At 26.9% G+C, this 17,485-nt stretch overlaps 1 protein-coding gene and 1 long non-coding RNA gene across 2 annotated transcripts in view; one reads left to right on the top strand and one right to left on the bottom strand.

Moving 5' to 3' along the window:
* Positions 1 to 17,485, top strand: part of shot (dystonin-like protein short stop) — a 120,220-nt gene that overhangs the window by 61,793 nt on the left and 40,942 nt on the right. Inside the window, 9 exon segments of the mRNA XM_089175266.1 lie at positions 4,693 to 4,972; positions 6,375 to 6,825; positions 7,198 to 7,455; positions 7,828 to 8,401; positions 8,493 to 8,516; positions 8,644 to 9,114; positions 9,211 to 10,416; positions 10,532 to 10,615; positions 11,945 to 12,166. Coding sequence (XP_089031392.1) covers positions 4,693 to 4,972; positions 6,375 to 6,825; positions 7,198 to 7,455; positions 7,828 to 8,401; positions 8,493 to 8,516; positions 8,644 to 9,114; positions 9,211 to 10,416; positions 10,532 to 10,615; positions 11,945 to 12,166 — 3,570 coding nt within the window.
* On the bottom strand, positions 15,691 to 17,466 carry LOC149033563 (uncharacterized). Its single transcript, XR_016177538.1, has 2 exons — positions 16,447 to 17,466; positions 15,691 to 16,167 (listed from the first exon to the last, which is right to left on the bottom strand). It is a non-coding gene; the product is annotated as an uncharacterized LOC149033563 (long non-coding RNA).

Raw genomic sequence — 17,485 nt, 5'->3', positions numbered from 1 at the left:
ATTATAATTAATATAAAATTTAAATATATATATTTTATAATATTTAATTATAATTATATTAATTTTATTATATATAATATATAATTAATATAAAATTAATATAATTAATATTTAAATTACATTAACAAAATTAAAATGAACTAAATAATTCATTGAATAATTTATAAATAAAAATATTACAATCTTATTACTAGGATTGTGCTAATATTTCATTTAAATCGTGATTATTATAATTAATATAAATATTTTATTTAAATCATGACTCTCTTATAATTAATATAAAATTTAAATATATATATTTTATAATATTTAATTATAATTATATTAATTTTATTATATATAGTATATAATTAATATAAAATAATATAATTAATACTTAAATTACATTAACAAATTTAAAATGAACTAAATAGTTCATTCAATAATCTATAAATAAAAATATTACAATTTTATTACTAGAACTATTCTAATATTTCATTTAAATCGTGATTATTATAATTAATATACATATTTTATTTAAATATATTAATGTATTATATATTATAATTTTATTATATATAATATATAATTTTCATATAAAATTAATATAACTAATATTTAAATTACATTGACAAATTTAAAATGAACTAAAAATAATTCATTCAATAATTTATAAATAAAAATATTACAATCTTATTACTAGGATTGTTCTAATATTTCATTTAAATCATGATTATTATAAATAATATAAATATTTCATTGAAAATCATGATAATAATTAATTATACAATCGATCGCCATGTATCCCGAAAGGGAATCATTATTTTAAATTAAAAAAAATTATACAATCGATCGAGTATAATGCGATCTAAAACGTTTATAAAATAGAAATACTTATCCTTGATCTTGAGTCCGTCATTATAGAAATGCATCGATTAAATGCCAACAAATCTTAAAAAGGAATTATCCAGTTTCAAGGAAATCGATTAAATCGGTGCCGTGGGCGAACGGAAATTGTTGAATAGTTAAAGTATAATATTAACGTCACAACATCTAATCATCTTATGGCAATGTCCTTCGATTTACAATCTATAATAAATCCTTTCATTTAAATCGCCCACGATATTCACCATTTTTTAATGTAGATCGTCATGATCTATAATAAATATTGTTTTATAATTTTCATCATTTAAATAACTTTGAATTAACTAATATAGTAATCTATAAATCAATCTGTTATCATTATCCTTGAAATTAAAAATTCAATTTAAACAAAAAATAGAACAAAAACAACAAACAAATTAGCAACAAACACAGCTATTAAATTATTATACATGAAAAAACAATAAATAAATTACGTAATTCAAATTAGAAAAATAAAATCATAATAATAATATTTTATATTATTTAAATATATAAATTAAATATTATATGCAATATAATAATAATAATTAGTACAATAATTAATATAATAATTATACGATATTATTATTAATTTTATTTTCACTTCAAACATTCTATGAAATATAATAATTAATATTATTATTTAATAAAATAATTAATTTTATTTTGTTAAAATATTATTGATTGATTTTTACTTGTGTGTACAGATGTATAAAAATATTAATTTGATTATAAATATAAATAATAAAATATTTGAGCGAATCGAAAAAATGGGGGATGGTGTTTTGTGGTTGTAAGGGTGGAGTGGGACAATAATTTATAATATTAATGGAATATTTTGGATTATTATGATGAATTATGTTAGGCTCGTCGATTGAATCGACTAAGACCTCGAGACGCGGTGAAAATGGCACTAAACGTATCGTGACGCGAATAGTTCGGAAGACAACGACTTTAACGCGTGGGGAGGAAAAAAGCATTACCGAGGACCAAACCAAATATGGCTCGCAAAAATATCTCAAGGATACTTCTTCCTCATCCGCGACCTTGACTAAACGTTCATCGCCAAAAGTTAAAACTGTTAGGGTAAGAAATTATAAAACAAAATAAAAATATAATAAAAATAAAATAACAAAATATATACGTGTATATTACAAATATTTATATATACATATTATTATTATTATTATATATATATATATATATATTATTATTATTATTATTATATTATATTAATAATTGATTTTTTTGACCCACCCTAATATATATAATAATATAATATTATTATATATTATATTATTATTATATTATATTATATTAGAGGAACTGGAAAGTAATGTTGCAAAATACGCAAGTCAATTTTTATATTATAAATTTAATTTAAATTAAATTTAATTAAAAATCGATTAATTTTTATTAATATTCGACATTCTAAATTTGCATTAATAAATGGAAAAGGTTTTGTTGATAACGAGGATTAATTACATTAATGATTAAAAATAAAAATTTGTTACAAATTTGTTAATTTGAATTTAAGGCTAGAAACGCGACGTTACTTTCCGGTTAACCTAACATATATTTTTAAAAATATATTTATATATTTTATGAAATGTTTAAAACAATATATATTTATATATTCTATGAAATGTTAAAAACAATGTATATATATTTTATTAAGATTATGTTACCATTGTATCTGATAATTTCTTATCAGTTGATTTCATAATCGATCTAGGAAAGATTAAACAATTGATAAAGATACTATTTGTTTTTTGAAATCAAGTTTAAAGTATATCTAACATATTTTCAAAATATAATTCAAAATAAAATGCAAATTATTATATATATGATGAATCTATTTTATCATTTCTTTTTTTTTTTAGACAATTAATTATGCAATTTAAAAAAAAACAAATTAAATGATTCAACCTAAACATACATTTATTCACAAACAAAACACATGAATTATCTTTCACATGAACATCAAATGAACATCACAATTCAATTTTTATTTATGTTTGATGTGTGTAAAGTGTTAAATAATTGTATTGTGTAAAAAAAAGATAAAATGCAAATTGCATTATTTCGAATTCGTTCAGGTCTCAAAACATGATAGGAATTTTCTATAAGAATCTGTCTAACGCAAATAGAATAAATTTCAATAGATATCTCATCTATTTTTCTATACGAGTTACGATGACGATGAATAATGGTAACAAATGTTATATAATTTTATGTTAGTGAGTTAGTTGACTACGATTATTAATGTTGCGGAAATTTTTTTTTTTTACGATTACAAATTAAACATCACCTCTGTTTCTTATCTTTTATATCTTTTTTTCTTTCTAATCAATTTTCATTAGATCATTTCTATGAATATCTAAGAACGAAATGAATAATTAATATAAAATATAATTCATACTCTTAAATTGTTTCCTTTTTTCTTTTTTTGAGGTTTAATTATTAATCAAAAACAATGATTGATTAATTAAATAATAATAATAATAATAATAATAATAATAATAATAATAATAATAATAATAGTTTGTTTGCAAAATATAATTTGTTTTGTTTAATAAAATACTTAACAGTAATGAATTTGATTTGATTCTATTTACAATTAATTATAAATACTCTAATTTGTTTTATTTAATTATAAATAATATTTGTTTTACTTAATTATAAATACTATTTATAATTAATATTACAATTTTTAATAATAATATTTTTTTTAATACTTTATTTATGATTGTATTAAAATTAAACCTAACCTAAATTAAACATTATAAATACTAGCTTGTTTTATTTAATTATCAATACTATTTATAATTTTAAATTATAATATTTTTTAAATATTTTATTTGTGATTGTATTAAAATTAAAACCTAACCTAAATTGAACATAGTTAAGATTTGACATTTAAACGAATGTTAAGATTAAAATCCAAGGAAAGAGAAAGAGAAAGAGGAAAAGTCGATGAACCTAATCGAGTACGAGTAGTTGTGAGTTCGGTGCACCGTCATCATCAAACGATAACTCAATCGAGAACATCTGTTAGCATAAGTTAGGAATAATAAACGTGAAAGGCAAAGTATAGAAGAGAAATTTCATTGTTTTCAATCTCTCCTTTAATATCTTTTCTTCTTCTTTTTCTTATTCTTCTTCTTTCTCTTCATCATTTGAGAAAGAAAGAAAGAAAGAAAGAAAGAAAAAAAAAATAGTCAAAGAAAATATACCAATACCATCCCCTTGTATAGATTATAGTTCTTGGATATAACAAGTTCTATTTTCTGCTAAAAGGGTATTTCTAACCTCTAAAATGCACGTTCTCTTTGGTATTTAAATTTATAGATAAAAATTGTATTTATAGTTAGAGTTAAGATTGATTTGTATATTATTTTTTTTTCAAATTTGTTATCTACAAAGTAATATTGTTTAGTTATCTTTAAATTTATAGCAATTAAAAATGTTTAATGTCATTTAATTGTTGTTGCTTGTTATACTTAATTTTTTTTAAATAATAATATTCAATTAAAAGGTTGTTAATTATTTATTTATTTGTTTATTATTTATTATCTCACCCTATATAAAATAGTTCTTTGTTTTCAGCAAATTAAATCATATCAAACATTGTCAAATCATTTATGCTTAAATAGAATTATTATTTAATATCTCACCCTATATAAATTAGTTGCTTTTTATTTAAATTAAATCATATCAATCTAACTTCCAGAATAAAATTTTATGAATCATATTATTTAAAAAAGAAAAGGTTAAGGAATATGATTATGGTTGAATTTATTGTTACAGATATCAGATATTGTAGCAGGTCAAGAACCAAACGTGACAGCACGTGAAGCATTATTGAGATGGGCTAGAAGATCAACGGCACGTTATCCTAATGTCCGTGTGACAGATTTTACTTGTTCCTGGAGAGATGGTTTAGCGTTTAGTGCACTTCTCCATAGAAACCGTCCAGACCTAATCGATTGGAGAGGTGCTCGTGCAAGTCAAACTAGAGAACGGCTGGAACGGGTCTTCCACATCGCTGAGCGCGAGTACGGCGTTACGAGGCTTCTCGATCCAGAAGGTATAAATCTTATATTCTTCCTAAATCATTTATTTTGTTTATTTATTGTTTTCGTGTAATCCAACATTAATGAAATTTATCATGGTACCCTAAATAACTCAATTGGATAAATCAATCACCTGGAAAATGAAAGAATATGTTGAATTCGAATCCACCAGTCAGTTCAGTTGCTCAGTTTTTTCAGGAATCCTTTAAAATAGGGGTTAGTTTAGGGTAGAAGTTTGTTTCCTGACACTCTCGACAATCGTGCAATCAGTTTGACCCTGGGTTTGAGTTCATCCAGTTGTAGCAGTAGGAAAATGTGAGATTTAGGGTTTCATATTCCAAATACATAAATCCCAATTCTTGAAAGAATTGACCAATTGATCTGACACCTGGACAACTCAATGATTTGAACAGCAAAAAGTTTCCCTAGGTGTCCCAGTCAATCTCAGTCAAACAAACTTTTTTATCACGAATCCCATATGTCATCGTCAATCCTTTCTCAGAATTTAATCTCGTCTTTGGTCGTTGACATGAAAGTGAAAGCAACAATACTTTAATGGATTTTCCTTATTTGTTAACAAACAAACTTGTCACCCGACTGATCCACCTCAATTCACTTTCTCCATCTTTTTCTTTTCCTTTTTTATATTCAACAGGATTATCCTAAGTTGTAGAATTAGAAGAAGAACAAAAAAAAAAAGGAAAACGATATAATTATTCATCTTCTTATTTGTATCATTGGTGTTGGTATTAGCAAGGTGCATGCACAACACACGTAGACCCAATAACCGAGCAACAAATCCGACCAGAATAGTCGCCTTTCTTTTTGGTCACGGTGTACGCCATCATTTCCGGTAGAAGTCAAGTACCGTGACTGATCGCAGCACTGACTTCTCGTATAAATAATTATACTTCCTTCGTCCTACCTATTCTATAAGTATTTTTCTATGTGTTGACTAACGTTAGTCTTATTGACTCACGTACTTAGATGAGGTGTCTTCCATTGTTCACTAACAGAACACTTCTATAAGATTTATGTTTATATGTATTGACCATTCCGTTAGGTTTAATTAAACGTTAATGTATTTTTAAACGATTGATAATAAATTAATAAATTATTATTGTATGTATATTCATTAACAAGTTGACAATTGTGTGAGAAAGTTGATTGTTCAATTAAATGAACATATGACACATGGTATTTTATTTATTTGAATAAAATTTATGAACAATTGGATGAGATAGAGTCCCTAGGATAAATTTATAGGTTAGAATAGTTGGAATTCCTAAAATCTGATTGTATATCAAACCAAACAATCAATTTATGAATCCTAAATTAGATCCCAGTCAGTCATTTGTTCAAATTATGATTCTAACACATTGGTTGGGTTTATGGACAAATTAAATGTTGTTTCAGATGTTGATACACCAGAACCGGACGAGAAGTCTTTGATAACGTACATCTCATCGCTCTACGATGTGTTCCCGGAGCCACCCCCTATTCATCCCTTGTACGATACAGAAGCCCAAAGACGTTCAGCTGAATATCGTTATCTCGCTAGCTCTCTACACCTTTGGATTCGTGAAAAGATGACATTGGTACAGGACAGATCATTTCCGCCAACGTTAATTGAAATGAAAAAACTTGCTGCCGATAGTTCGAAGTTCAAAAATGAGGAAGTACCACCTAGATACAGGGACAAACAAAGATTGTCATATATATTTCAAGATTTGCAAAAATATTTTGAAGCAGTTGGCGAAGTTGACATGGAACCGGAATTACATATCGATGTTATAGAAAAGAATTGGAACAAATTGATTATGTTACATCAGGAAAGAGAACAAATGATCATAGATGAAATCAAACGGTTAGTATTTATTGTTAATTATAATTTAATTATTTATTAATGTCTATGCATTGTGAGATTTTTAAATGGAGCAAATTTTTGTTTATTGTTTAGCAGTTAAAAAGTAGTATTTAAAAAACGATTAGAAATAATTGTTCCTTTTGAAAATAATTATCCCGATTAGAAAGTACTTCGTAGAATAGATTCAAGTTCTATTTGGTATGCATTCTCATGTTTGCAACGATCTAAGGAAAGGATAATCTCACAATGAAGTCACGAAATGCATCGAGTCATGCAAGATGCTTTCATGAAGATATATATTTTATATACATACACATGTACATCTGTATATATATATATATATGTATTCTAACTTAATGTTTGGGTTTTTAGACTCGAACGGCTACAACGACTTGCTGAGAAAGTTCACCGAGAGATGAAGTCTACCGATAATCGTTTGGAAGAATTAGAAAGACGCGTGGAAGACGAAGCCAGACGTTTAGATCGTCTTCATCCATTAGAAGCTAAACATGCGGTGGACCTGCTGGAACAGGACATTCGCAATACAGAAACTCAAATACAAAATATTTTTACCGATGTACACACACTCACTGAAGGCAGATACAGTCAAGCTGCTGAACTTCATAAAAGGTTATTGGTTATTCTAGTTCTATTGTCTTGTAAAATATATCCTACAAAAATCACATATTTAATATTATTTATTACATTTACTAAAGATGGACACAGAATCCAGTTGTTAAACTTCAAACTAGAACTAAGGGGTTTTATAAAATTATAATTTATTATTTGTAGGATTTTTCTATAGATTTGATTTTTTGAATATAAATTCCAGACATCCTAGGGACTCTAAAGATTATTAATTTATTAATTGAAAATAATTATCAAACAAATATCAGGGTTATGTTAAAGGGGTAGTGTTCTGTGCAAATGATAATTGGTATAATGAATGAAGAATATGAGTAATGCTTTATAAATGTTTCAAATATTGTTTGTTAACAACAGGGTACAGAAATTACATCAACGTTGGGTAGCATTACGTTCGCTTTTGCACAAACGTTTGGTCCAACCACTTTCCGCAGTGTCTTTCCCTGTTGAAGAACGAGTTGTAACGAAACATCGAACGACAGTTCACGAAACGAGATTGGTAGATACCAATCCACATTTCCGTTCATTACACGACTGCATCGATTGGTGCAAGGCAAAGATTAAACAAATTCAAGAAGCTGATTATGGTTCAGATTTGCAAAGCGTACAAAACGAATTCGACGTTCATCAGAAGGAACATAAAAATATCGAACAATTCCATACGAAAGTAGACAAATGTGTTCAAGGAAAAAATAATTTCCATGGGGAAGAATTGACATTGTACAGTCAACATTTGAGTACATTGCAAAAACTTTATTCCGAACTTTTGGCATTGTCCAATAAAAGACTATCAGATTTAGATACTTTGCAAGATTTCATACAATCTGCCACTGGAGAACTTGTTTGGCTAAATGGTAAAGAAGAAACCGAAGTTACACGAGATTGGGCTGATAGGAACTTAAACGTTCAAAGCATCGAACAGTATTACGAGGTTAGTCAAATATATTTCTTATATTACATTTATTATAACCTAAAAAATAAATGGTATACCTCATGTATAAATTTGATGTTTTTTTTACAAGCGTACTTATGGGTCTGGTATTGAGGTAAATGTTTGAACAAGCAAATTGATAAATTATTCACCATTAAACTTTATTCCCAATTTATCATCATTTTTATATTTTCTTTGCAAACAATGAATTTGTTGTTTTGTTTTTTTTTTTGTAAATGTAGTCTCTGATGAGTGATTTGGAGAAACGAGAGATTCAATTTTCCGCTGTACAAGATAGAGGAGAAGCATTGGTGTTGCAACATCATCCAGCGGCAAAAACAATCGAGGCATACATGTCAGCTATGCAGAGTCAGTGGGCTTGGTTATTACAATTGACCCTTTGTCTGGAAGTACATTTGAAACACGCTGCCCATAGTCAACAATTTTTCAAAGACATTCATCAAGCTGAATTATGGATATCGAAGATTGATGAAACACTTAACACGGTTTATTCGGAATCTGATTTTTCATTGGACGAGGGTGAACGTTTGTTGAAGGGTATGCAAGAACTTAGAGAAGAACTCAACAATTATGGCGAACGTGTACAAAAATTAGTTGAACAAGCTAAAGATATTGTACCAATGAAACAAAGAAAACGACCAGTAACCAGACCATTGCAAGTTACATGCGTTTGCAGTTACAAACAAGTCAATGTAAGTATGAGAAATAAAATTATTTAAAAAAACAAATCGTAAAAGGTGTATTCAGTATTTTAATGAATTGTTCTTTTGTTTGGTTATTTTTCAAAGATGTCAATCGAGAGAGGAGAACAATGTACACTTTATGACAACTCTGGAAGAGTTAAATGGCGTGTTAAGAATGCACAAGGTGTTGAATCACCTGTACCAAGCGTTTGTTTCGCATTACATCCACCTGACAAAGATGCATTGGATGCTGCCGAAAGATCAAGACGACAATACGACAGAAGTGTGTCCTTGTGGCAGCGTAAACAACTTCGATTAAGACAAAACATGATATTTGCTACGATCAAAGTAGTCAAAGGTTGGGATTTGCCACAATTTTTAGCAATGGGACAAGATCAACGTACTGCAATAAGAAAAGCATTGAATGAGGATGCTGAAAAATTATTGAGCGAGGGTGATCCAACCGATCCACAATTGAGAAAATTAAAACGCGAGATGGCCGACGTTAACAAATTGTTCGACGATTTTGAGAAACGTGCGAAAGCCGAGGAGGAATCGAAAAATGCTGGTAGAATTTTCAACGAACAGGTGTCCACGCTTCAACAAGCATTGAATGAAGCTGAACGAATTATAAATGCACGTATTGCTGCACCATTGCCGAGAGATTTGGACAGTCTCGAACATTTGGTATTGGAACACAAAGATTACGAACAAAATTTCCAACAGTTAGCATCAGAAGTTGATCAAGTACAACAAACATTCCGCGGTATTACATTGAAGACACCAGCTATGAGAAATAAACTGGACAGTGTCGTTAACAAATGGAATCATCTTTGGAATCTTAACAATCTTTACATCGAACGTTTGAAATGCATTGAAATTGTATTGTCAAGTATAGAAGAAAATACAACAGCCATATCCGAATTTGAAATAAAATTAGCATCATTCGGTGAATTACCGTCTGACGTTAAAGGTTTACAAAATGTTCTTGAAGATTTGATGATATTACAAAACGCAATAGCTCAACAACAGTCATCCGTTGATCAATTGAACGATGATGCTCACAACGCAAGACGTCTAGTTGAAAAATCAAGACATAATCATCACGGACCACACGGTGATATGGACAGATTGGACTCCGAGGTCAACAGATTGAATTCTAGGTGGATTAACGTTTGTGGTCAATTAGTTGACCGATTACGTAGTGCGGAAGCGGCTTATAGTCTAGCACAACAATACCATAATTCATATCAAAATGAAGTTGATTTCATTGACGAATGTTATAACAAACTCGAATTGGAAAATGCTAAGGTAGACATTTTTTCTTTGATTAATTTTTATATAAACGTGCTCATCATAAACTTTTAATCATTTAATTGATAATGATAATAATTGTATCTTCTTATATTTCATAATTTGCGTGCAGAATTTATTAAACAAAGTTGTGGATCGTGCACCAGCTATCGAAGCAGTCAATGTTACCGGTGGAAGATTCATACGTGAAGGAAAGGTAAGATGAGGTTCACAATGTTGCAAGAAAAAAAGTATTCAATATTTTTTTCTTGTTGTTGTTGTATCAATAATTAGCTTTAGCAATTGGTATGAATGCAATGTGTGAATGAGATTTTGTAGGTAACACACGAACACATTTACGTACACATACGCAAACATATAATAATGATTTTACAGCATCCTGAAAATTATTTTATATATATTATAATATTATTTACTATATATGTATTTTTATTACAACAATGTAAACAAATCTTTCAGCAATTAGATGGGACCACAAACAACGGTTTCATAGAAACAAATTTTATTTTTTTTTAATATCTCTTTAGAGATTTTCTTTGTTGAATTTCTTTGATCTTTTTTTGTTTTTGTTTAAATGGATTTTATATAATTAGCTGTTACTAAAAAAAAATGGCTGCTTTTACTACGTACTCTCTCTTTCTTTGTTTCTCTTACTTGAGAAAGAATTTAAAACGTAAAATTACAATTATTAACTCGTTTAAAAATAAATTTGATTTAATTTATTCTAAATAAGGGCTAAGTAATAATGAATTATTTATTATTAGTATAATTTTAGGTTACACTAAAAGTAACCTTAAATTACATACTAATAATAATAATAAGTTTCTAAATATATTTAATCAAGCCAAGTAAATTATTATCACTTAGCTCTACATTATCTAATCACAAACATAATATACAAAAATAATAATAAAAAAAAAAGAAATCTAGATAATAGAGTTGAGTAAGCAGCGCATTCTGATCGATTTGGCTTTCGCATAAATTTTCAATTACCATTGGTAGAGCTACGAGTAAAAAAAGCTTGCGGGTTTAATTCGCTAAATAAAAAAAATATTTATGACTTTATTCATTTATTTATTACGAATGACCCAGTGTGGTATATTAAAATATCGATTAACCTTAAAAAAAAAAAAAAAATAGAAATAAAACCTTGAATTATTTTAATCCCAAAAAAAAAAGAACAAAAAGAATTTAGAGACAAATAATTATAACATAGTTAAAACAAAATTAGTTCAACAAACGGGTAATAATTAATAATTTAACAATATAAAATAGAATTATAAAAAAATCAGGATTGTTTTGTAAAAAAAAAATATGCTATTAATAATTAACTTAGCGTTAACAACAAATAACTTGAATGCACAATCACATTGGGTCATCGTCGGTTCTAAATTAAAATAAAAAAAGGGAAATATTATTTAAATAAAAAAAAAGAAAATACGTTTCTTCGCTTTTGGCTAACGGTAGTGGATCAAAAAAATGATCTAATTCACTAACCGTAACGGACTAACCGAAACCCCCATAGATCTATGGACAAAGGCTCAGAGCATTCAAAGAACAACTGGAAGAAGTTTGTCCATCGTTGGACGCATCCGTTAAAAGACCACGTAGAGAACCGGTAACTACGGTGGATGGAATCGCACGTGACCTTGACACACTCAATAGAAAATATACAACCCTGTTGAATCTACTACAAGAACGAGTTAGGCAGTTGGCCTTGCTTTATCCCGATGATATCTCATTACAGGTGAGTTTTGTTTTTTTTATACTTTATGATCTAATCAATTATGAGAAAAAAAAAGAAGGAAAAAACACCAGGAATGACATAATTTGTAATATTAGAGTGAATTAAAATGTTCGTGAGTTTAGAATGTGTTGAAACTTTACTTGGAAATAATACGTAATGGGTTGTAGTTTTTTTTCTTTTTTTTTTCTTTTTTTGGTAAAATTAAGTTAGTTTGGAAAAATATTAATGTTTGAAAATAATTCAGGTAGTTTTGGTTTAATTCTAATGAAAACAAATTTCTAAATGTTTTTATCAATTACTTTTATTTTTCGATTTTGATTTTGTTTAAGCTAAAATTACTGTAACCAAATACCCCTAAAACATATTTTTTTAGAAATATGAATGTTAATTTTATTAAATTAGAATGTTAATTAGGTAAATCTTATGTTAAATTGAATTGTTGGTTATGTTATATTAATTTTTTATATGTAATAAATCCTTTTTTTTATTTTTTTATGTTTATACTATCATTTAAGATTAATGAATCAATTTTAGTTATTATAATTGCATAATTAAATAATTTTAATATTATTTGAATAAACTTTAAGAAAAATTCTTATACTTAAAATAACTGCAACTAAATACTAAAAATATAATATAATTATTTAGAATAATAATAATCACATTATATCTTTAGAATGTTAATTAGAAAAACTAATCTTTTATTAAATTAAATTGTTGGTTATGTTATATTAATTTCTTATATATAAAAAATCAATACAAATAATACAATCATAATTGTATTATTCTTAAACACAATTTTGCATTTTATATTTTATTATTAAAAATGAGTGCATTTAATAACAAAATAATTAAATTTAATAAAAGGATTAAAGTTCAAGATGGCTCCTGGTTTAAAATATAGAAAATTGGTTCTAACAATTGGTTCAAAAAAATTGTTAATGATAAAATAATAAAATTTAAATATCAGGATTAGAGTTAAAGATGGTTTTTGGTTTAAGAAAAGAGAAAATACAGTTCATTTTTGCCGCCTTTCATATTGGATCGATAAATGCGCAAGGACATATAACGTTAACGTTAGTTTCCAGTGCTTGTATTGGTTCTGGTGGTAGTATGGTAGCATAAGTGGGAGTAAAAGTGGTAGGGCGATAATGATTCGGCCTTTGCTCGGCTTGTCATTCCACCTGCCTACGTCTTTCTGAACAGAAAAACCTTATCCAACATCGTTTCTCAGTTTGTTTCTTGTTACATACATACAAACACACATTAACGGGATTATTATAATTATTATAATTTAAAAATTTATTTTTCATACTTAAAAAAAAAATATATTTTTAAAAATATTTCATTGATCTCCGTTTTTTTTTTTCTTTACGTGGATTTGTTTTTTCTTTCCTCAAAAGGAGAATAGTTTTTTTTTAATTTCTTTTTTTTTTTTTTTTTTTGGTTTATTGAAACTTTTTCTACGAGATTTAATTTTTTTTTAAATTTTTTTTTTTATTGAATTTGTCATACGTCTAAGCGAATTATTATGAACATAGGTGTTGTTGGCACGCGTCAATTGTGAACAAGACGATGACGGGCGTTAAAATCATTCGAAAGGTGCACAAGTTTATTATATTTATATATATATAATATTTATATATGTATATAATACATATTTTGTTTTTATCTTTTTATTTTGTTGTTGTATTTATGGTGGATTTTAATCGTTCGTTTGAGTTTGTGGAAAACAATTCGTAATCAAATGTTGTTGGATTTTGTATTTTTTTTGGTACAGTGATTTTATACTTTGTGATCATAAAATTTATTTTTTTTTATATTTAGTGTTTTAATAAACAATGATTATACAACATTTCTAATCAACTTTCTTTAGATAATATGCACGGATTACAATTCTGATTAGATATCAACCTTTCGGTACTCAACTTTTGTTTTCTATCGTGAAATTAATCGTACATTTGAATTGTTTTTATTTTTGTTTAAATGAAACTGTGATAAATGTCGTACAAAAAGTATTTAAAAAAAATGAACAAATAAATGACGATAATAATTATATTTTATTTAAGAAAAATCGAATTCGTTTTACGTTTATTCGACCAATTTATCAGAAAGAATTTTTAATTGTATGATTAAAAAAAAAAATAAAAATTGACTGACAGATCGTTGAGAAGAAAAGTTCAGTAACATTTTGTTAAGATGAATCATCGTACTTAAGTTTAGTATCATAAAAATAACTTTGGGGAAGGGACCTGGGTTTTCTTTTTTTTTCTTAAAGATAAATGTGTTGGACATTTTTCTCACAGATCAACATTTTTCTTTTTCCAAGTACACTTCGCAAACTTTACAATTAGATCAAAAATAATTGTGTTCAAATGAAAATAAAATTGACCAATTTATATTATTTTATAATCAGTAATATATAATTATAAAATAAGTGGAAAATATATCAAATTAACAAATGAAAAAAAAAATATATGAATGAATCGTATATATATATGAATAAGTGAAAAAAAATTTATCAAACGATAAACATGAATGAATCATACGTTTGTGATAGTAGAAATGTAGTAAAAAAAAATATATTTTAAAAAAAGAAAATGGTTGATAGTATTAATATTGATCATATAAAAATATATTATATAAAACATAAGTGAGAAAAAATTTATCAAACTGCAAACATGAATGAATCGTAGAAACATATTAAAAAAATATATTTAAAAAAAAAAAAGAAAATGATTGATAGTATTAATATTAATATTATTAAATATTTTAGTTAAAACATTAGTGAAAGAAAAATATATCAAACTAAAAACATGAATGAATCATATAAAATATATTTAAAAGAAAAAAAATGGTTGATAGTATTAATATTAATATTATAAAACATTAATTCAAACATAAGTAAGAAAAAATTGATCAAATTGAAAACATGAATGAATCACACATCTACAATCTTAAAAACATAAGAAAAAAAATATATTTCAAAAAGAAAATGGTTAATAGTATTAATATTGATCATATAAAAATATTTTAAATAAAACATGAGTCAGAACAAAATTTATGAAACTGAAAACATGAATGAATCGTAAAAACGTAGTAAAAATAAAATATATATTTATATATTTAGAAAAAAAAAGAAAATATTTGATAAGTGTCATTTAAAAATGGCGCTTAAAATGTATCAGTATATATAGTAAAAGGATGTGTTAAAGCATTTGGCACGAGTATAAACGAATTTTAGTTTAGTATATCAGTCTCCCGGGCGAGCTCGTGGCGTTAACGTGGCGTTCAGCTTTGACGTTCACCAGCCGGGAATGAGTTCTTTTCATTTCAAAAGAAAAAAGAAAAATAACAAAAAGATAAATAACTTATCTTACAAAATTAATCATTAATAATAATAATAATAACCAATCTAATATCTATGAAATATTCATAAACGTTCGTTGAGAATAATTAAAAGTAGAAAACAAAATAACTAAGATCAATCAAAAGAGGTCAAGAACAAAGTTTGATCCTCGGAGTTTAATGAATTATTCAAAAATACTGAAACAGTTTATTATTTTTTTTTCTAATCTTAACAAAGTGTTTTGTTAAAATTTCTATCCAATATTACATTATTATTAATAATTATTTATAATTTTCATTAATATTATGCTAGTAGTGATTATAATATTGATTCACAATCATGGTACTAACGGGAAGAAAAATAATTACAAAGGTAAATTAGTTTATCAAGCAAACAAATTAAAATTCGGTGATCGTAAATAGGGTGGGGGGATAAAAGGAAATTAACTTTCTGTGTCAAAAGTTTTGAACACACAGTTAAGATCTCGATCTAGGAATAGATGTTTAAAGTGTAGTCACACGCGGTAAACAGAAATGTGTTGCAATCATGCGATTTCACTCGTTCCCCTTCTCTTCCTCCTATTCCCCCTCTTCCTCTCTATCTCCCTCCTCATTTGCTAGTCGTAGAAACCGGTCAATCTGACGTCATCTTTCTAGTTATGCAATTATCGTTGGAATTAGTGTTGCCGATATGTTCAGAGAGAGACACAGAAGAAAAAAAATGGAATGTTTCAAGATTAATGCGTAATAATAATAATAATAATTCGTTGCGTAGTTTAATATATATATAAAAAAAAAAAAACAAATTACAAATCTACGAACTATGAAGTCATTTTCTTTTCTTAGACGTTACACTCACGTTTCTTCATTTACTTATTCCCCCCTCTCCTCTGTGTCTCCAATTCCAATTCTCAATTTAAAATTTCACGCACCGGTATGGGAAGTTGTCGAATAAAATATGATGGTGTTTGACCAACGTCAAGGTTGACTGCCAATTTTTTTTTTTGTCTCTCCCATTGTTCTCCAGATTTTTTTTTTCAATTGTTCAATCCATTGTTCTCGTGGATAAAAATAATAATTTTATGGTTTAATAAATTCGTGTGTATTTTGTTTTTTTTTAACCAACAACAATGGCACGTTTATTTTTCACTTCACTTTTTGGTTTCATTTCTTTTTTGAAGGGTGGGGGTGGTCAGTTTAATGTTAAGTTTATTATACACTGTTAGAAATATTAATACCATGAATAAAATTCTTCTTCTTCTTCTTCTTTATTCTTCTTCGACGAATATAGAAACCACGTTTGTTTCGTGTAAATTTTTTTAAAACGAATAAATAAAAGAACAAAAAGTGTGTTTGTTTGGGTATTATTATACGAGTGTGTTTCGAGGGAAGAAGTAAAAAACGTTAAAAGTAATCTTAAAACTTACTACGTGGCTCAGCCTAGCTACAACGAAAGCTGAACGTGCTCTAAAAATATTGTAACCGTTCCCCAACGTTTAGGATCCACCTAGCAACCCGCGAAAATTGACAACTTCTCACTCAATCTTCCTCCCTCTCCCCCTACTACCACCAACCACCATTACCACCACCACCAATGCATTTCTTGTATCTCAAATAAACACCAATTTGACTTTTAACAATTTCAAACAAACCAGAAAATTGTCTCAGTTTCAAATTGTTCTGCATTTTATTTTGTTCATTTTATTTTCACACAGAAAATTAGGGTATATTAAGTTACATCTTCCTCCCTCTCCCCCTAGCACCACCAACACATTTCTTGTATCTCAACTAAACATCTACTTAACTTTTAACAATTTCAAACAAACGAGACAATTGTCCTCATTTCAAATTATTCTGCGTTTTATTCTGTTAATTAATAATTTTATGTTCACAAAAACATTAGGTATATTAAATTACCAGTTAATATGATAATACTTAAATTAACAAATTGTGAATTTAAATTTGTGTTTG

Source organism: Polistes dominula, unplaced genomic scaffold (genome assembly GCF_049000335.1).
Source record: "Polistes dominula isolate Pdom_NZ unplaced genomic scaffold, Pdom_raw_medaka contig_32, whole genome shotgun sequence".
In the NCBI taxonomy this organism is placed as follows: Eukaryota; Metazoa; Arthropoda; class Insecta; order Hymenoptera; family Vespidae; genus Polistes; species Polistes dominula.
Note: the sequence above shows the minus strand (reverse complement) of the source record. Positions and strands in the feature narration are given on the sequence as shown.